General features: G+C 40.9%; 2 protein-coding genes across 2 annotated transcripts; both read right to left on the bottom strand.

Moving 5' to 3' along the window:
* Positions 1 to 5,011: 5,011 nt before the first annotated feature.
* LOC139913443 (retinaldehyde-binding protein 1) lies at positions 5,012 to 9,207 on the bottom strand (the record flags this gene model as incomplete). The annotated part of the gene is made up of 6 exons (XM_071901457.2): positions 5,012 to 5,158; positions 5,288 to 5,398; positions 5,723 to 5,881; positions 6,728 to 6,906; positions 8,695 to 8,899; positions 9,070 to 9,207. Coding segments are annotated over 6 exons (939 nt in total), but the record flags the coding sequence as incomplete, so codon positions are not given.
* A 4,949-nt stretch (positions 9,208 to 14,156) lies between these two features.
* Positions 14,157 to 21,444, bottom strand: slc39a1 (solute carrier family 39 member 1). Its single transcript, XM_071901492.2, has 4 exons — positions 21,180 to 21,444; positions 19,514 to 19,644; positions 18,498 to 18,833; positions 14,157 to 17,064 (listed from the first exon to the last, which is right to left on the bottom strand). Exons 1-4 carry the CDS (start codon positions 21,292 to 21,294, stop codon positions 16,711 to 16,713), a joined length of 936 nt encoding a protein of 311 aa, XP_071757593.1. The 5' UTR covers positions 21,295 to 21,444; the 3' UTR covers positions 14,157 to 16,710.

Genomic DNA, 21,444 nt, shown 5'->3' with positions numbered 1-21,444 from the left:
CACCATTTTAGAGTAGTACCAGTGAAACCAAGAGCACAGAAGAAGCCTCCCAGTACATTAAAGGACTGTGCTGCAGTCGGTGCCCATTTACTGTACCTGTGTGGAGCTCACTGCTTATCACCGCCAAGGCCATAGCCTAGTCTGCTGTCTTAACCAACACAGCGTCTTTGTACTATGTATGTAACTCACAGATACTGTGTGTGAGAGTGTGTGTGCGTGCGTGTGTGTGTGTGTGCGTGTGTGTGTAGACCAAGAGTTAAAAGACCCGTGACTGAGCATGTGATCTTTTGTGTTTGGTTGGTGTGATCTAACTTCTCTGTTCATGGTCTGTCGGCCCTAAATGTTCTTTTGAGTGAACTGTTGCTCTGTTGTTTTGTAGAAAATTTAATAATTAAGTATTATTATTATTATGGTGGGATTTTTCACATTATTTTCCCCCTCCTCCAACCCCCCCGTATGTTGAGAGAACCTATGTTTGGCACTTAAAATAGTGTCATGTCGTCACTGAGAAAAGCAGAGTTCACTGCTAACCAGACCTGACCAGGGATCAGCCTCAAATGGGATCCACGCACATTCCTACTGTCGCATTCTATCACTTTGATTCAGTGCACTTTACACCCCGTATGCCACAATTTTCTTTCCTTTTTTTTTTTTTTTTTTTTTTTTAAGTCTCGTTAGCCCAAGTGTAGGTATGGAGATTATCGATGGTGTCGTGGTTTAGTTCTCTTTGTGACCGATAAGGGAAACGAGAGGAAGAACCGGGAGGGAGAGAGGTCGTTAACGTGAAGTTAGACGACTCAGATGATCCCCGTGTTCGTCTGTGTCCTCTGAGCCCACCTACTCTTTCATCTGCCTTTGATCGGCTCCAGGTCTAAGCCAAGACTCGCAGCTGACATGATATCTCTCTCCTACAGCACACAGACACGGCCCACTGCCAATGCACAGACAGTCCGGGTGTCCATCCAGGCGGCTAATATATAAACCCTATAAACACCACTTTGACTACAAACATCTCAATACATTTTTCTGGCAGATATTCCTGTGGTGTGGGATGTTGAAAGTGCAGTGCACTGATTGGCAAATGCATTGCGGTTCAAAGGCAAAATCAGCAGTGTGCAATTTCCTTTTTCTTTTTTTTTTTTTTGGATCTGAGCTGTGAGGTATGATGAGTAGGAGGGCTAAGGACACCAGTGCTAAACCAAACGTTTATTTCTGTGGATTGTTTGTAGAATACTGGTCAAAATTGATATATTGTACAACCAGGTGGATAACACTGCATGCATAAATGAAGAGTCAAATTCTAATGCAAGGGAATGTTTTTTTTTCTTTCAAAGTGTGTATGTGTACCATTGGAAACTTTGTCCTGTTATCTTGACCAGGCTGAGGATTACAGCAGCACATACCAGTGTTAGGAGGAGTGCTGGGGCACAGCAGCTTGGATTGAACAAATGCAATGAATTGCTGAAGTTTATCACAAAGTTTAAATAATGTGGACCTGTGGACTTTTCAAAACCTGAATTCAATTTACACAGCCAATTTCCAGCCAAGTAATCTCTAGTCTAAAAATTGCTATTGAACACTGTGATGAGACAGATTGATTGTTTGAAAAGATGGTGGATATCTAGTGATCTGGCAGCAGTGCATCTGTAGGACAGTTTTGGCCAAGGCTTGTGTGTTGTAAGACCTGGGTTGAATAGTAATTACAAATCATTCTAAGCATTTGCTTTAACCTGCGTGGAGCTACAGATGGGTGGAGTTTGCCACATCCGGACAATTCAGATAGTATCACATTTTCAGTTACAGAAGTATGCAGAATTTCAAACAGTCTATATTCTGTGGGTCTCACATTGTCTTCCTTGGCAAACCCCACCCATCTGGTACTCTAATTAGGATAAAACGAATTCTAAGAACTAGAAGGCACTCGGAGAATGCAAACCTCTGCCAACGCTGAGCAGTTCTCGAACTTGCTCTTACACCAAATAACATCATTCTTATCACTTAAATTTTAAGTTAAATTGATTTCTTGACCCTGTAAACACACCCTCATGATTCAGAATCAAGTCTCTATCTCTGTTAGTTTCAGAGTTAAAGGGGGAAAAAAAATTGTCTGATGATAGAAATCCCACATCCAGACCGCCACCAAAATCGAATCAATTGTTCCTTGGCTCAATGCCAGTGTGTCCACCAAATTTAATGGAAATCCGTTCAGAGGTTTGTGCGATATCCTGCTTACAGAAAGACAGACAAACTAACAGGTGAAATCATAACCTCCTTGGCAGAGGTAAATATGTGCAAATACTGTTGAACCCAGGTGTGCTTATCACTAATGTTGACTTGGCTAATATTAACAAGTGAGGGAACCTTATTTGAGATACCACTCCCCTTCCCTTTGCTTCTCAAGACTGTCATCCTGCATTTTTCTAAGCTTAACTCAACGTTGCCATCTGGAGTCAGGGAGAGCTAACTACAACTGCCTAATTCCCAGCCAGTCCTTCATGGCAGACTTCCCTTTTACTGACCTGCAGTGAGATTATATGGTTAGATGGTGAAGGAATACCTCACTCTGTCCACAGTTCACATGTCATCTAAAGTCAGTAGACAGCGTCATGTGGTTGGGGTTTCTCCTGGCCAGTAGAATCAGATGAATATTGAAACACCAGCACAAGCCCAGTTCTGCTGTAACGCCACAACAGCCGATCGTCTTCTTTCTTATGAATTTTGCCTCCCCCCCAACTTTGCACAAAAATGCAGATTTGGATGTATTACTACAATTTTTTTTCTAGATAATTATTTTTTTTGTGTATTTTTTTTTTTTGTACTTTGTATTGTTATTGTGACTTCTTGTGTTGTTATCATTTTCTCGTGCAAATGCATCGGAGCGTGAGTGTTAATGAATGAACATAGGTATATACTGTGTCATATCACCACCTCTGGTTGACAAAACCAAAACATGTCTTCACTTTAAAATAGAAAAACTAAAGAAATGTATAAAGATATATATTAAAATATATGAGGGACCAGGGATGAAAGATAAAGGCAATAACCCACAGGGAGGGAGTCTCTCACCATTTCAGTGCAAATGTGAGAGAGGGAATAAATTGTGTCAAAGTATTTTAGAACAAAGGATCTCACATGCATTCAGTTCATTGTTTTGTTTTGTTTTTTTAATATGGAGATGTTATTTTACTGTTGATATGAAACTGTATTCTGTATTCATCCTTACTCCAGTGCTTCACACCTATTGTTTTTCAAGATTATGGGCTCATGTTTAATTGTTGGAAAATTTAAAAAGATTGAAATGTCAAGGCATTCAGGATTGGGATAAACATTGGTCAATATTGTGTTCTACTAAATGTAGTGTGGATTTCCATCTGAAATCTTCTCAACCCGAGCGAGTGGACGGGAGTGCGGCGTAACAAACCACGATCTGTTTGACACATGAACCTAAACATCATACAGCTTTAATCTTGTGTTTACAAACCATTTTGATGCTTAAAGACGGTTACAGGATGTGGCAAAGTGAAGTTAGACCTGGCACACGGATACAGTCACGCAACATCATGAACTCTGATAATGAACTCTGGGTGTTTTTGTTAAAAGAAACCAATGGTGTGTGATCTAATAATTTGAGGAAATATGGTTATTGTGTTCCAAAATAAATTATTTTCTCAAAAGAAAAAATGGTGTTTCATTATCACTGTACTTATCAAGTTTTATTTCTTTTTTTTTTACTGTCTGTTGAGCACAAATATCAAAGGAGGACATGTTCTTAAGTTCTTTATTTTCCCTTTAAAGAGTTTTAATATTAAGGCTTTTTCCTGACATTGCTAAAGATTTGGTCATGTGATTGAATGATGGGTGGGAATAGCATGAGATGAACCTTGTGTAATTGATAATGCTGTTGAGCCCCCTTGTGGCAGCTGGACTTTATTTTAAACCCTTTCTATTTCTACTTTTTGTCTATCTAATACACTCTAGCCTGGTATTTGTATGATATAGTATGGTATGTGCACATCAGTGATACCTGAACATTAGAACCAGGTTAGGAAATATCACAGACACATGTATGGTGGAAATAACAATTTATATGAAAACTACAGACAGACAGACAGAAAATTCTATTTTATTGAAAATACATTTTTTAAACTAAATTACTGGTCGTATCAGAAGTGACAACAATGGTGGAGTACAGGTAAAAAATAATTTTTCAGATCCAATGGAAATTGTAAGGTTTTTGTGGTAAGACGTGCATCCGGGTGTCAAACTCCTCGCTTAATATTTGCAGATATTATTGACACAAGGCTGTTCAGACACAGAAAAAACAACTGATCCCATGGCACTGCATCAGGAGATTGGCCTCTGCTTCATCTTCCTACAATAATAATCTAATACAGGCTTATCCATTATACATTTTTCTTTCTTCATACCATTCTACAGCTCAGTCCTGAGATTGTAATATACAGGATCCCTATTGCAACGTGTTCTTTACTCACTCAACTGATAGGACTGTAGGCACAAGGATGCTCTCTAGAGAAGGTGTTGAGAAAATCATTTTAAGGCAAAGAACACCAAACTCCATTTGACCTGATTCTGGTTGTGAGCTTGTCCATCGCATCACCAACTCACTCTCACTCTCTCTCTCTCTCTCTCTCTCTCTCTGTTCTTACAGTAACGGGGAATGCAGTCAGTTGTGGAGGAGCTAAACTTGTCAGTGCTGTAAAAACACAAGAATTAACTTTCATCAATTATTCTCTCCGTATTCCTCTAAACGTCCTTTTTCTTTTCCATTTATATCCCTACTACCCTCTTGCAAATCCCTTGCTCCTAACACTAGATACTTCTTTTTGCCTGAAATACAATGGGGGGAACGTCAAACCTATATAGCTTCAAAAATGGATCGCAAAATCTGATCTGATCACAAAAGAAGCCTCTAGGGTGAAGGACACTATAGCTGTTGGTTTTGGAACGGGCTGCGGATCGTTCCAGCCCGGCGTTTGGAGAGCGAGCTTTTTTAGAGAGCGGTGTCCTCGGAGCCGAAAAGCTTGGTGGCGACGGCCTTGTAGTCGGAAACAGACGCTTTCCCGTCGAAGTCTGCAGGCAGGATGTCTGCGTCGAAATCCTTGAAGTAGCCATCTAGCTCATCGCCGTGAACAAAGACCTGAGGAGAGTTGTGGACAGAGTTTAGAGGAAAACATTCACATTACAGCAGCTGCCATGCTCTGTCATCCCTCCAATCCCAACCTCTCCCCTCAGTCTCTGCCCCTTTACCCCCTCCGTTCCCTCTCACCCTCTCCAGCAGCTTGCTCTTCATGAAGGGTTTAACCACATTGTAGGTAGTGGTGAAGTACCAGGGCTGGTGAGTGACATGGACCGCCTTGAAGCGGGCAGGGAAGGAGTCCTGCACACCAAAACACAGCAGAAGATTAGAAAAATAGATCTCTGTTCATCCTTGAACTTAGTCAGTTACATGTGAGTCTATGTCTGTCTGTTTTCTATGGGAAATTTCCACTTATTCTCTTATTCAAAGGTAAAAACCAAATGGAAATTAATGGAAATTCTACATTCTTTGTCATCTCATCGCATTTTCATCAGTGAAAATACCAAATCACTGTGGTATATAGTCTTTGTTACATGATGTGAATGCTGCCTGGTTTTCTTCCTTTCTCTCTTCTTTCTTTCTTCTTCTTGCTTTCTCCTTTAATCATTAGTAAGGATGTCTGACCTGCAGCATGTCCACCATCTTCTTCAGTTCGGTGGGTTTAATTCCTGAGGCATGCTGCATGGTGAAGCCCTTGAAATTCTCAATCAGGACAAAGCCATTGATCTGCGTCTCTTCGTTCTCAAGCAGCTTCTCCAGGATCACGCAGTACGCCCTTAAAGTCTGTGACACACACACACACACACACACACACACACACACACAGAGACAGAAAGACAGTATTTTTAACCCCTTGCACCCTGAGTTTCCCCTTAAATTTCCTCTTAAGTAGCTTCAAAGTTAGAAAAAAAAATCCATACTGTAGAATCAGGAAGGACAGGGGATAAGAAAATTAAAGAAAAACACATGGGTTCACTCACAATGTGCATCTAAAAGTGGGACTATTTGTTGTGTTCTTTTATCTTTCTATTTCACTTGATTTGAACTGCACTAGTTTACTTTTTAAGTCTTTTATCTTTTGTATCTCTTGTCTGTACTTTTGCACTTTTTAATTGTAAATCTTTTACTGTATTTTTTATTACTCTGTAAAGCACTTTGAATTGCCTCAGTGTATGAAATGTGCTATACAAATAAAGCTGCCTTGCCTTGCCTTGCCTACTGTACAACATCACATACATATTCTGTATCTGCTTATTCCATCGCTTCATTGAAGCTATTGCACGCTTATATTGAATGAAATATTCACACCCAAGCTGCCATTTTTTTGTGGCTGCACCATTACATCAAATGGAAAAAATCTAGATGTTTGTGCATCATTTCATACATATTTCCCTGTAATTCAGCCTGACATATTTGGTATCTTTGGAAACCTTGGGATCTTGACTAGAATTTAAAATAAAGTTCTGTGGGTTTGAACAAAGCTTGGCTACGAAACGTGTTTGTAATGATGGTCCCAGCGGGTAGAACAGTTTTAAATAATAGTTGTAAGGTATTAAGTATTACAGTGCATTCATGACAGAGATGCAGCTATGCTCTGTGGGACGGAGCTTGTGGCTTTTCTTTATCTACCTCATCGAAGGTGACCTCCTCCAGGTCCCAGTTCTCGATGTTGAAGAGCAGCACCACTCGTCCGAACCGGTCTCTGCTGGGCAGAACCACAGGATAGCCCGCTTCAATGGTGCTGCGGACCGCTTCGGGGGTCAGGTTCTCAAACAGCTCGGGGTACTCCTTCCTGAAGCGCACATAACCTATAGGACCCCCCCACACACACACACACAAGAGATCAGCATTATTCTCTTGAGGAAAACTTACCAGTCACCTATACTGCAAAACTAAAGGGCAGCAACTGCATAAAACCAAGACAGATGGAAACCAAGAAAATTACTTCTTCTTTATTTTCTTCATTATCTTCTGTCCTGATATAACGATTCTTGGAACAGAAGTGGATAGTAAATATGGTTTCCTCACACCTGTGGGTCTAATTGTTCTTAAAATGAAATATAACCCTGAGTCATGGTACTTGACTTTTGAAAAACACAAAAAACAGTTAGTGCAGTATAGTTCACAAGCCTTAAGTACATGACTATTCAGTGCCAACTGTTGATGTGCCAAAGACAATAGCAGCACTGTCTCTGTGTTTCTCCTTTGCTGCCCCCAGCCTCTTCATACCAAGGCACCAATTAACCCAGAAGAGCACATTTCTGCTGGTGTGATTCTGTGTGTGTGTGTGTGTGTGTGTGTGTGTGTGAGAGAGAGAGAGAGAGAGAGAGAGAGAGAGAGAGATAGAGTGCATGTGCGCGTGCATGTGGTCAGTGCTTTGCTCTGGAGCACCAATTAACCCCATGGGACAAGTTGATGTTCACATCACATTCCTCTCTCACACTACAAAGATCCGCCTCTATATTCATACAGAGCTGTGTGTATGTGTGTGTGTATGTGTATGTGTGTGTGTGCATGCTTATCTGTGAACAACGATGTGAAAATGTTGTATAAAGGTGTTTGCCCATGTACAGAGCAAATGGACTGTGTGTGTGTGTGTGTGTGTGTGTGTGTGTGTGTGTGTGTGTGGTTAAGTCAGCATGGTGACTGCTCCTCCTGGTAAAAGCGTGAAACCACTGTGCTTTAATCTCGTCTCCCTTCTCTGTTTTCTCACAAACCGACACACTCAGCTCAGGCTCTGGGACGTTCCCAGCAGAACACAAGCAAAGTAAACTTGCTGTCCTATTTGAACACAAAGGCCGCCTTTGTCGGGGGGAAACTCTGAAGCATCTCAAAGCTCCTAGTTAATGAACTCCCCCCTCCCTGGCTCAGTGATGGGCATGTTTCATGCAAAATAGAGTACAAAAGAAAGGAGGTTTGGCCCTCAATTACCAAACCTATTGCAAAAAGGCTGCAGCAGCCAGAACAAAACATACGGTATGCCGGACGGGACATAAAGATGCTAAAATAATAGATGTAAGAATACTTAACTTTTGATAAATATGTCTTTCAGTCTATCCCTCTATTATATAACTGGCATAGATATATGTGATGCATAGTTGTGTGGATGGATGGATGGATGGATGGATGGATGGATGGATGAAGGGTTGGATGGATAGATAGATGGATGGATGGAGGTTTGGATAGATGGATGTTTGGATGGATGGATGGATGGATGAATGGATGGATGGATGGATGGATGAAGGGTTGGATGGATAGATAGATGGATGGATGGAGGTTTGGATAGATGGATGTTTGGATGGATGGATGGATGGATGGATGAATGGATGGATGGATGGATGGATGAAGGGTTGGATGGATAGATAGATGGATGGATGGATGTTTGGATGGATGGATGGATGGATGGATGGAGAGTAGACCCATGTCCTACTACTCAGGTAATTAGAAGAGGTTTCATGCACATCCAAAAATATTTTCCATATAATTGGTTGGTTTGGTTGAAACGTTACTGTCACGTTTGTTTAATAAATTCTACTTTTTTGGGAGCATAACAATAGTGATTTCTTTTTTTTATGCTGTGCTCTCCTACTCCTCACCCTTCATGAGCTCGTGGGCTCTGACGACTTCAAACTTGCGGGCCCGGAGGAAGCGCAGCAGCAGAGAGTCGGGTTTGTCCCCAAAGTGCTCCAGCACCAGTTTGGCCAGGTCGTCCCCCTCGCCCGCCCGCGCCTTCATCATGGCCCGCAGCTCTTTCAGTGCCGACGCCCGCCTCTCCTCCGTCTCATTCAGCTCATCCTTCGCCTATGGAGTAAGACAAACCACAAAAGCACATGTTTGTCAAAATTACATCAGGGACAAAAATAAGTATGATGTCTATTTGGACATGGCTTGAATATTCTGATCAGAAGTTATGTGACAGACTTATTACCATCTCAGTTGATCAAATGGAGTCTAGGTTGGTGAATATTTACCTTTTGTACAGTGTGGCCGGGCAGTTTGGGGCACGGCCCGAACACCGGCCCATGATCCTTCACTGTCAAATGCTCCAGCTTGGACCTCATAGCCTGCTCCTCCTCTGACACCATACGAAAAGTTCCAGTCTGCACAAAGAGCCATTTTCAAAGAAAAGATGTTTGAGTTTTGAGATATATTTTGTGATTTTATATATTTGAAAGAATGAAAATAGTGTTCATTGAAATATTAGTGATATTGAACAGTTCATTTATCCTGTAGTCATATGTTGATTATCATAAATCATTCGATTTTTCAGTAGTTTCTTATGTATATAATACATTTCATTTAGCTGAAATGCTCCTTTATGTTTGGCCTTGGTGTCACTGTTATTTGCCTCAGCTGGAGAGAGAAAGTCCATGGAGCAACACAGTTATTTGCCAGTTGATGAATCTTGTCTGTAACTTCTGGTCTCTTGAGATTTATTAGCATCAGACTCAGTGGCTGCACATTTTGAAAACACTGAAGGAGTGCCACTACACTGTTTGAATGCTTAAACGACACTTAATCATTATGGAGGTAAGGTATTTACCTCCATAACACATTCACTCTAACACACACACACACACACACACACACTAAAACCCTGCAGCCCATCTCAGTCAGGCAGACCCCAAACGATGCACACCAGTGAATGGCTGCTTAATCTGCTTCACATGATTACAGAAACAGCTTCTAAAGCCACTTCTTAAAAACAGCTTAAGAGTCCATCCCAGTGCCAGCATCTACTGGCACAATAACAGCATTAAGCAGCATCACGCTCACACATTCACAAACCCCCCGGACGCTGAAACTTTTAATCCAGGACCCAGGTTACTTAAACAATGATCTGAGGCCAGAAACTGACAAATTGGCTTAAACAGAGACAAACTGACAGTCAAGTGCTCTGTTGAACGGTTGCAAAGTAAACTCACAGCAGCCATGGTTGCAGCGTCTCACAGCAGCTTCACTAACACTGTGAAGAAAGAAGAGTTGGAACTGGTCAAACTCATTTATAAAAAGATTTGTCTAGACAGTTTGTTTCCCATGGAGTTTGTTAATGTTAAAGTTCGTTAAGGGAAGACCAAGATATCAGAAATGAGTTAATCCTGTTACTGGCGTGTTCGCTAATCTGCAGAGGTATGACAGGCAGTGTGGCAGAAAGAAGGGGGATTTTTTTTTTTTTTGTCTTTGTGAAATCCAAATGTTGATTATCCAGAGTGGTTTCTTTAGTGATCAGCAGAGCGGACATCCTGCTCTTACATAACCAATAAAGCAATCCAGTCACAATATCTACTGACTGATACACTGCCATGAAACTGAAACAGTGTGTCTTAAACCTCTGACTGTTATCTAAAAACACACACACTACACATGGACAGTACAGTAGTTTTTAATGTATTACTGATCGCAGTTTCATTTCAGTTATTCCTGCCATTGTCAATATACATAGATCCATCCAATGGGAGTCATAGGCACAGCTGTGACCTGTTTCAAATATTTGGCCAGATAATATTAATTCAGTGTAAAAACAAGTACTGATGTTGATTTAAGTTTATTTAAAGTCATCTGCCCTGCAACTCCTATTCATCCAGCATTAGTGATGGTTACATTACTGTTTGTGTAGCGATCAGCATAGGACCAAACCATGCATTTCAATTGCTGCTCTCAGTCAAAAGAACCCTTTAGAAGTCACAATAAATAATTAAATAAAAAAGTTATCCGAGTGCTTTAATTCATTATTTACAAGGGCTTTAACCCAATACTCTCAGATACAGACCATCAAATGTAACACGGCATTTACAATGAACAAAACTAACAAGTAACTAACGATTACTGAACCAACATACTACATGGTTTGACACATTCCATCATTGCAATAAGGGATAACTATCTATTCTCCAAGAGCTAATGAAGAGAATAAAGTAAAGTGTCACACCAATTCCTTGATTTATTGGTTTTAACAAACACTTACCAGTACCATACCAGTATTTATAAAATGCTCATCATACATCTTTGTCCCCTGGTCTATCTATCCATAAAGTTAAATTCTGAGTGTTTCTTAAATAAAGGACAAGCAGTCTTACCTTACAGCAGATCTCAGGGAGCGGGCCTGGCAGAACGGGACAGAGTGACAGAGGAGACAACACAGGAGCAGAGAGGAGCAGGAGGGGAGGAGTTATCTAAAGTGCCACTCAAAGAGGATTAAAATGACACACTGAATTACTATGAGTGGCTAATCTACATAACGCAAAAAACAAAATGATGTGGACAGGCATTCAGGAATGATAGTCAGTGAGAATGATGCTGCTGCTTACAACTTATAGAAATAAAACAGCCACACGACAACTGAACCCAAATAGAGAAGCACAAATGGAACTACACTTTAATTTATTGTAATGAGTATTTTGACACAAATTCCATTCTTATCCCAATCCTCCTAGGTTTTTAAAACCCAAGCAGACGCAACCACATACTAAAAAAATGAAGGGGTGAGATGCTGTGTAAGTGATCCATTTAAAAAGTTTTTTATTTGATCTTTATTTGTTTTTCATTCATATGCACATGCCAACTCCACTCTTAACTTGGACTCAAATTATTGATTATCATAAATCCCACAATTTTAGCAAATATTCCTCTGAAAAATCATATCATATTGAATGAAATTAGAGGACTTTGCATTGTTATGCTGGATTTTTTTCCACTACTTTTGGTCTCCAGCGTCACCCTGGTCACACCCACTTCTACCCATCCAGACTTGCCAGAGAGCTTTAACCCGGCACATGTGAGATGAACGCTGAGATTTGACCTCAATACTTCTCTGCCTGGGAAAATGTCATATGAGAGATGACCGTAGAAAACTTCACAAACTTCAGCTTCACCTTACACATTCCTCTCTGCACATTCCTTGCACAGAAACCCTCAGCAGAGTGGGACCTCAGCGGAGGGACCAGGCTACTTGTTTTGGGACCCAGATTAAGGATTACTTATCCATGATTGCACAACATCAGACAACTTTATATCAACAAATCAAAACACATAGTAATTGGGTGGATAATCCTCTCTTTGAGCTCCATTCATTAACTGAGAGTCAGAGTTTAATCACCTTTGCATGACAGGCACAGCAGAGACAAATATAGAATTGACAGCTTTTTATTCTAAATAATCATAGTTTTTAGATCTGTGAAAGTTTCTCATTGATGTCTTGATTACTTCCTTCCTTGCATTTTTGTTAAACTCCCAGAGATATGTCAGTTCTGATCTTATCTTGGGCTGTAGCTGTGAAAATACACATTTAACAATATGAAAACCCAAATCACACCAACACTGGAACACTTGGATTCAAAAGCACCATGATAAAAAACTATGATAAAAGATTTTCACCCTGCTCTCCTAAATGTGTTAGGGAGTGGCTAATTGGAGGTAAATCCAGTCCGAAATCAAGCCATGCCATCCAATTTTAACACTTCAAAGGTAAAAATACTGCAACAAATTTTCCCAGAGCAAGCCTGAAAACCTGGAATAGAAACTATATGGTTTAAAAAATCTCATGTAATGTGCATCCGCCCTTCCAAATAATATCTCCTGGTATCTCCTAATATCTTCTTTTGAAAACAGTCACCAATTCAAGGCCATTCATTTTGAACACAGCTATAGACAAAATGTACAGATTAGTTGATTTCCTGCTTGTCACAGTTGTGATCATCAAACCAAAGAAAATTAATTAAAGAAGGCAGACATTTACAGAACCTACTCAGAGTGGACAGGTAAAAAAGAAAATGTACAATTCAGAAGCTTCTCAAAGGTTAAATGATGGTCTATAAAACAGCAGAAGACATTTCTATCTTAGTGTTTGTTGATTTAATTGAACTTTTAGCGCATTTTTGATTGCCTCTTTAGCTCTTATTATTCTTGTTCACAACCATCTCTTTAATACATAGTTTATAGCCGATTACTGTATTATAATTCAAAATTTTAAAGATAGCCTCTCATGCATTTGTCCTATGCTAATGTTGGTGTATCTAATTGCAGTGTGTTAGATTGTCAACCACTGCTTGTGTGTGTTCCTTTTGTTTTCCCTGCTTGATATTTGTAGAGTGAAACATGGTAAAACACTCAAATTACATGCAGATCCCACAGCTCTGTTTCCCAGCATGAAGAAAGTGCTACAGGAGATAAAATGCCAACTGGAGCTTTCCCTCTGCATCTCAGTGAGCAGAGAGAGGAGAGAGGAGAGGAGAGAGGAGAGGACAGATCCGGGCCACAGAGAGCTGAGAGAAGTGTGCTAATGAGCTGTGGGTGAAAGGAGGAAGCGTCCGTCCCACACTGCAGCTCAGATGCTCTGCGGCGGCCCGGGGCCCCTGGGTGTCTCTCCGCACACTGAGGCCTCTGTCAACAAGAACTGGCAGACTTACTGTACTCCGCTATTGTTCCTCAACCGGCATCTCTCATTAGCGGATGCTCATGAATAACCTCCTATTCCCTCGCAAAGGAAAACAGGGGTTAACAAGGTCTCCGTGTATCACAGAGGTGTTTTGGTCTCTGGTATGGGGAGAAGTTCTTTGATGTAGAAGAATTCACGCTGGTTATGTCACCCGATAAGCCCATAAAATAGACCTGCATGAGTACTTAAATACTCAAATACTTACAGTGCAAATATCTGCACACTATGAACCAGAGAAGTCACTATTTGGATATATAGGAACTGTGGAACGCTAATCCATTAGAGTTAAGAAAAACAGCAGCTAAAGCAGCTTACTTACTTACTTACTATGGGATATTCATGTGATGTATAATTTGAAAGTTTTTTTCCGTTTGAGTCAGCTGTGCGCGTTCACTTTATTAATTATACACACAGCACTGCACTGCTTCAAGTTAGAGGAAAACACGGACTGACGGGGACTTGTAATCATATCACTAGTTCTAATGTAATCCTATGGAGTCCAGGTGGGGCAGTAAATGATCAGAGGGGCAGCAGGGTGTCAATCAGCGGATCAACACTCCCACCTAGTGGCACAAGTCATCCACCGCTAAACTGCCAGAGCTTTCAAAGCTAAATACACATACAGCACATGTCAATTTTGTTGTCATGCAGAAGCTTTAACCTGACATTAAATCCCCTGCAAAGCCACATCAGCGGAAAAGCTTGGTGAGTAAGGAAGCACTAAGTACCAGTTAATATTTTATTTTGAGAGCTTTCTTTGCATAAGGATAAGACTTGTGGCGGGGCAGCAGACCAAGGAGGAAGGGAAATTCAAATCTGCTGAATGGTCTTGATGCAGTAGACTTTACTAAACCTCTGTGGCCAAAAACATACAGTTGGCACGCTAGCATTAACATGTAGGCAGCTTCAGTGTGTTTAAGAAAGCAGGATCCAAATCTTTAACCCCCACTGTCACGCAGCTTTTCCACCCAACGCTTGAAGAACAACTTAGAGGAGAACAAAGATGCTTCTCTCAGATAGAGAATCATAAATCACACTATAAGGCACAAAATAATCCATATATTGCTTAAAGGACAGTTCCAGTTTTTTTTATCTGACAAACAAATTATCTTTTGAACATACAGTAGTCTTACAACTAACTGAACCAAAAAAAAAGCTGGAATGCGTGGTTTGGTTCTCTGATAAACGGCACATTTAGTCCAACACTAAAGTGAAAGCAGCGGGATTCATCTGAGGGGCAACTGCAGCAAGCTTCTTAATTCTTGGCCACATTACCTTAAATGAACAGCAGTACATAATATGCAATTCTGTGCAAACTTCGAAACATGCCATCGTTGAATTAGCAGAAACAACATCTTTGCTGACATCAGAGAACCAACCTACGCATTCCTGTTTCCTTCTGAACATCACATGGCAGACAAGACAAAGCAGGAATTGTCATTGAACAGAGACATTTAACACAGATATACATTCATACACAAACACACAAACATTAGTTGCTTTTGGGGAACAGTGTTATCAGCTCACATGCATCATGTAATTGATTGTTGTTTCTTCTTTAGGTTCATTGTATTTCATACTCAAACAAGCCAAAGGCTGTTCAACTTTCTGACCCTGCCTGAGGATCCGTCCTCATTAAAGCCTCCTGACATGTGAAGACCCACTGAACAGATGGTTTCTGAGCCATAGGTTAAGAAACTCAGCATTAATGTGCACAATGTGTTGATATATTATATCAGAAAATGAGGTTTGATTTCTGAAAGTAGCCTAAATACTAGAGTGCGTAGTTCTCTAGAGCCTGAAAGAGTGGGAGGCATCAGTAAAACACTGAAATAGTTGAGGTTTCACACACCAACATGGATAGTGGTTTTATCTCCTTCATACTTTTTATTTAGCAGTCTGCTTTGAGAATGTGTGAGTTTATACTTAAAGCTTCTGTGTTTGTCCTCAATCAAAATAGATAACTAAAAGCACAGGGTGGGAAGCTGGCTACTTACTGCAGCAATATTTTAATAAAACATCAGCATTTTGTCCATATTTAGAATGGAAAAACTGTGGCTGAATTACAGTGGACAAAGTGGCAAATTAGAAATGACTTAGGTAGACCAAAGGTTAACATTAATGTTAGTTATCAGCTTGTTCAAATAGTGGCCCGTTAGAAGAAAGGGGTACAGGCACAGAAACTGTACAAGGCATGTGCCAGTCCATAAACCTTTAGCCTTCCTCACACGCAGTGAAAAGTATAGATTCTGTAGTGGAAAAGTGCAACCGGTATAATATAGAAATCCCATATCGTTGCCCTCTACCATACATTTTTTTGGCATGCAACTCCTTAAGGCATCAGTGAGCAGGTTTCCAATTACATGGGTTTATTTGACAAATGCAGGAAATGGTGGACTGACCACTTTGTATTGAGCAGTCAAGGCTGCCTGATGTTGGAAAATCCATCTAATAACATTACATTTACCAAACAACCCTGGGTCAATGGAAACCCACTTAATAACAATTTACAAAGGCCAACAGTGGAGCTTTGCGCTCAGTAAAGACCATACAATATGAAATAAAGGCGCAAATAGTGCTTATACTGGAAACAAGAAGCTACCTAACTTCCCCTTTGAAGTCATTACAAATGAAGTGTAAACATGAATTACCTGGAGGTACTGATGCAATGACATGACTGAACAATTACACGATATCCTGATAAATACAACAGCCCTTTGTCTCCTCATTAGTGTCAAAGGTTAGAGACAATGATTTTGTTTGAAGGTCGTCAGCACGTTTCAAAACAAGGCTTGTGATAACTGAGGGGACTCAGAGATGCGCCACTTGTGTTCCTCTGTGCTTCAACAGCCTTTTCATTAAGATGTTTCTATTTACATAAAATCCTCTTAAAAAGAAATGACATATACACTTCTGCCCGTCTTCCTTCTCTGTGAAATTAAAAAAGCATATTAAAAGAAATAAAACACCAATGATTGTGGTCACACTCCCTTTCACATAAAAACTCATTATAGACTCTCATGTAACAGTGCGACACTAAACCCACTTGCTGCCCTCATAATGAAAACAGTTTGTCTCTATGTGCAGCAGCCTCCCTGAGGATTGTGGGAGCTGTAGTGCACGGCACAGAGCAGTCAGGTCCCGTGGCGCCACTCCGGTCGGAGGCGCGCTCTCGGCCTCAGCCCAGGAAGGTGAGGCCCGCCATGACGCTGAAGCCCAGCAGGATGAACAGCACCTTGAGCAGCTGCCTCTCTGGGGAGTTCAGCTCATGTGGCAGGATCTCCAGGAAGGTGATGTAAACAAACGTCCCCGCGGCGAGGCCCTCCAGCACGGCCTGGATGAGCGCTCCCGCCGCCAGCTGGGCCTCCACCACGCCGATGCCGATGGCGATGCCTAAAGGCGACATCATGGCAAACACCCCGATGTAAGCGACCACCCACAGAGGAGGCACCGCGCTCTGGACCAGTTTCACGGACAGGCTGAAAACTATGATGCTCTTGTGGACGAGTATCGCAATGCAGATCTCCAAAACCTGCAGAAAACAAGGACGTTTGACATAATTATTTCCTCCTTCACCCACCTATTCCTCCAAAGAATAGCCAGTACAGATAGTAGTAAATGTTGACAGCCCAGTATCTGCAGCCTAGATTGAATTCCAGTGGATACGTGATTAACTGATTAAACCGTTTGCTTGGTTTAGAGTAAATCAGTAAACTCAAAACAGGATTCCTTGGCACTGGGACACTTCCTCAGTGTGGGTGATAAGAATCAGCTGACAGGCTGATAGGAATGTCCCTTGATTTTCTTCTGTGTATACAGCAAACAAATTCTATCATAATGGTGAAACTAAGATAGAGCAAGAGTTATTCAATACAGCGCTGATTTTCAAAGTGTCCATTTTTTTCTGAATAGCAAAGAGATGGGTTATTTTAAATACCGTGTGAACACACAAAGCAAGCCAACAAAGTCACATGAAGAACATGAAAAGCCCTGAGGGAATACTGATAGCATGTTCAGACCGGTTAGACGCTGTCCTGTGACCGGGGGACACAGGTTTGATTCCTTTCCTATCCAAGAGTCTTTGAGCTAGATACTGAAGCACTGCCTGCTTCTGAGTACTACGGCGCTCTGAATTCTCTGCTGACAACCATGTGTATGTGTGTGTGTGTGTGTGTGTGTGTGTGTGTGTGAGAGAGAGACACACTCGCAGGGTTTTGTGCATTACAGGCCCGGTGGGCTACCTGGGCTAACCTGCCTCCCAACCTGGCCTAGAAATTGGAGAAAGTCAAATGTAAATGTAACATAAAAAGTATCTTAAATTACTAACATAGCTTGGCTTGGCAGGCTACTTCTATGCCAAATGGAAACGCTGATAATTTAGTTGCATTTTTAAAAATCCCACAAATTCCTCTTTTAGTTTTTAGCATAGCATTAATGTAGGGCTGGATGGAATATTTCACAACTTTCATCGTCCTACCACAAATCTGTCCTTGTTGGATCTCCCTTCACTGCAGTTACCACCAGGCCTAATAGCTACTCTGCATGACACCCTGATATATGTGTGTGTGTGTGTGTGTGTGTGTGTGTGTGTGTGAGTGCGCGCCTCAAGGAAATACATTCTTTAGTAAACGTGGTGTAAAATGTTATTCTGTTGCACTACTGTTGCACTCAATTGCTGAGAAGAAAATCCTTTTGGAAACTTTTTGGTTGATTATTATTATTAATATGACAATAACGATAACTTAATTTGTATAGCACTTTTCTAAAAAAGTGTTACAAGTGCTTTATATACAATAAAACACAGAGAGACAGTAAGGTAAAAGTACCTGAATTCAATAAAAAAGAGTGACATGAATTAATGAAAACAAGGAAAAAGACAAGAAAGAAAGGAAAACAACAAATGATATATACACTGAAACCTTGAGGACATTCAGTACCAGGGGAAAGTATTTCCTTCCTTCTCACCTTGGAGTCGGTACTCTGCAGGCCAATAGCCAGGCCTTCAAACACAGAGTGGAGCGACAGAGAGAGGAAGAGCATGAAGGAACGAAAGGAGGAGTGGGCCTGGAAGTCGACATGGATGTGGTGTCCGCTGCCCTCCAGGTCGTGGCTTGTCCCGTGTCCGTGTCCGTGCCCGTGCTCGTGCTCGTTTCTATGCCCGTGGCTGTTGGCCTGTATCAGCGGAGCCCTCTCCTCCTCCTGAGCCCCTCCCTCCGCCCGGCAGGAAAGGACAATCCTCTCTATAATGAGGACCATGAAGAAGCCAGAAGCCATGATGAACTCTGGGAGCGGGAAGCTGGTCTGTTGGAGACAGATTTAGGGGGAAGGGAACACAGATTTTAATTAGACTCTACACTACATGTCACCAAACATCAGATGTGGGGACTCGAGTCACATGACTTGGACTCGAGTGAGACTCGAGTCACAATTTGAATTGCTTGAGACTTGACTTGGTGCATGAAGAGAATACTTGAGACTTGACTTGGGTTCTGGCGACTTGGGACTTGACTTTGACTTACTTTGATGACTTGAAACAGTTTCTGAAGTCTTGACAAAGATCTTGTGTTTGTGTAAATGACTTAGATTGAAAGATATGAGATTTGTTCCACCAGACAACTGAATTTAATATCTATTTTCTGAATTTGTATGGAACGAGTGAATTTATTGACATTGAAACTGATTACAGAAACCATATTGCTTTGAAAAGTCCTACATATTTAGTTTTCTTTAAGATATTAAATTGATACTGAACTCTTGATTTTTTCTGACTTGACTTGGTGTTCTACATTTAGACTTGAGACTTGACATTAATAACATGGACTTGACTTGGTAATCTACATTTAGACTTGGGATTTGACTTGAGACGTGTGCCTCAAGACTTGGGACTCGAGCAAAGTTGACTCGGTCACACCTCTGCCAAAAATTAACAAACAGGCTTGATCTCTAAATTTATATCAGAAACAGGACAGACTCGGACGTACCTCGACTCTCTGAGCCTCCAGCTCAGCGCTGATATCTGACAGATAATCTGGGATGATGTCCAGCAGACATGCAGCCAGGAAAACCCCACCAGCAAAACAGCTGATCAGACTCAGAACTGTGCGGTGGGTTTCTGTGAATCAAACAATTAAGACATCTCTTTAGTCCTAAAGTGAACAGACGCACAAGAGCAAAATTACTGTTTACTAGTTACCAGGATTAGGCTTGGCTATTTCTTAATCTGCCATGGTGCTGTATTCTCATAAAAATTATAATTGTGCATCATGAATCCCTATCTAATGAAGCTGGGTATTTATTTATTTTTGTATAAACTGTTCTTATCAGTTGGTTAAATAGAAAATGTCAAACGACTGCATAAGATAAATGAGGTAACCAAAGAACTATTAATAATATCCTTAGACTGATTGATAGAAGATCATATGACAAGCACTTATATCAAAATGCAGAAGTGAAAATGGCACAGCAGGGAACTTTTGGTGCACAATGTGGACATATTGTAAAGTACTGAACACTACAGCTGTTTCACTTCCATTTCACATAGCCTGGGTTCATGATCCTGGCAGCTGTGCTTGTGCTTTACATGAAATATGACCATGTGCTTCGGCTTAAGGCTTCATCCCTATCAGGTGACTCCAGCCCAGGGTGTAGTGGGGGGTAAACCCATCAGTATACACTATTGTTTTGTGGAATAGAGTTTAACCCCCTATTTAAGCTGATATAAATCACATTTATAATGTAAAGTAATGGTATACGTCTTAGTAAGCAGTATGAAAATGATGCAAGTTATATGCGGATGTGGTCTAAGGAAATAAAATAATTAAACCGTTTCCGCAAGTATTATTGCTTTTTGTTTATACTGGTGGTTGTTTGCCTTATGATGATGATAGCCGACTAAAGGTCACAGTTCACCCACCTTGTTTTTTACCACTGTATCACTACTCCGGCCACTAAGGCAAACTTGTGATTAACATGATAACAGTAAAATGGCCTCTGTATCTATATCAAGTGATTCTGAGTTATCAAGACACAGCCAGTGAAGCTAATGTTACCTATAAATCCTGATACCGTATACTTTCCGTTGTCTGTTGTATGGAGAGCCAGTCACGCCAAACCTCATTCAAAAAACTGGCAATTTAATGTTGCCTTGTTTATCGGCAAACGTACGCTCCTTGTACAGCATGATTTAAGACTTTTAACGAAACGATTCCCTTTTCAATCCGACATAATCCGATACACGAAGAAGCCCCTATTTCAACAGAAACATATTTTTTTTTGCTTTGGTTCCACCTAAATGTACCGTGGAGGGCGGTAGGGAGCAGTGTCAATCAAATATAAAAGTTGATATTTTATTGAAATAGACCACTGCTTGGTGGATCACTCCCATGCCGAATGGACCAGAAGATCTTAACGATTTACACAAAAATCTTAAATCATGTTCCAACTGACATGTATGTCAGCTGTTAAACTAGGTCTCATTAAATTACCAGATTTTTCATACAGTTTAGCGTTAAGGACACTGACCATTGAGGCTAACGTCCCATTACTTCAAAACATAAACTCAACAAAGCTAGAGCTAAGCATGAACACATTGCTGCATAACCCAAATATGTAAGGTTGTTATAGATGTCAAACATAACGTTAACCTACCTGTCCCGTTTGTGTTCCTGAACCATTTGAGCCGAGCAGGGATAAATCCAAAAAGAAGGGTTAAGAGCAGCAAACCAACGAGAGCGCCTATTTTCACCTGTAGTAGGTAGTCCATTGTGGATCTTGAGTTGCCAGTTCAAGAATAGTGTTGTTTGCTACTTTACTTTAATCCCAACAAAGTATCTATCAAGCAAGACACAGCTTGCGAGATGTTATAAAGCAGTTTGGCTCTCACATCGACAAGCTACCATGATGTTTTGTTTGG

This window comes from Centroberyx gerrardi, chromosome 1, assembly GCF_048128805.1.
Source record: "Centroberyx gerrardi isolate f3 chromosome 1, fCenGer3.hap1.cur.20231027, whole genome shotgun sequence".
NCBI classification, from domain to species: domain Eukaryota; kingdom Metazoa; phylum Chordata; class Actinopteri; order Beryciformes; family Berycidae; genus Centroberyx; species Centroberyx gerrardi.
This window is presented reverse-complemented; position numbering and strand designations above follow the sequence as displayed.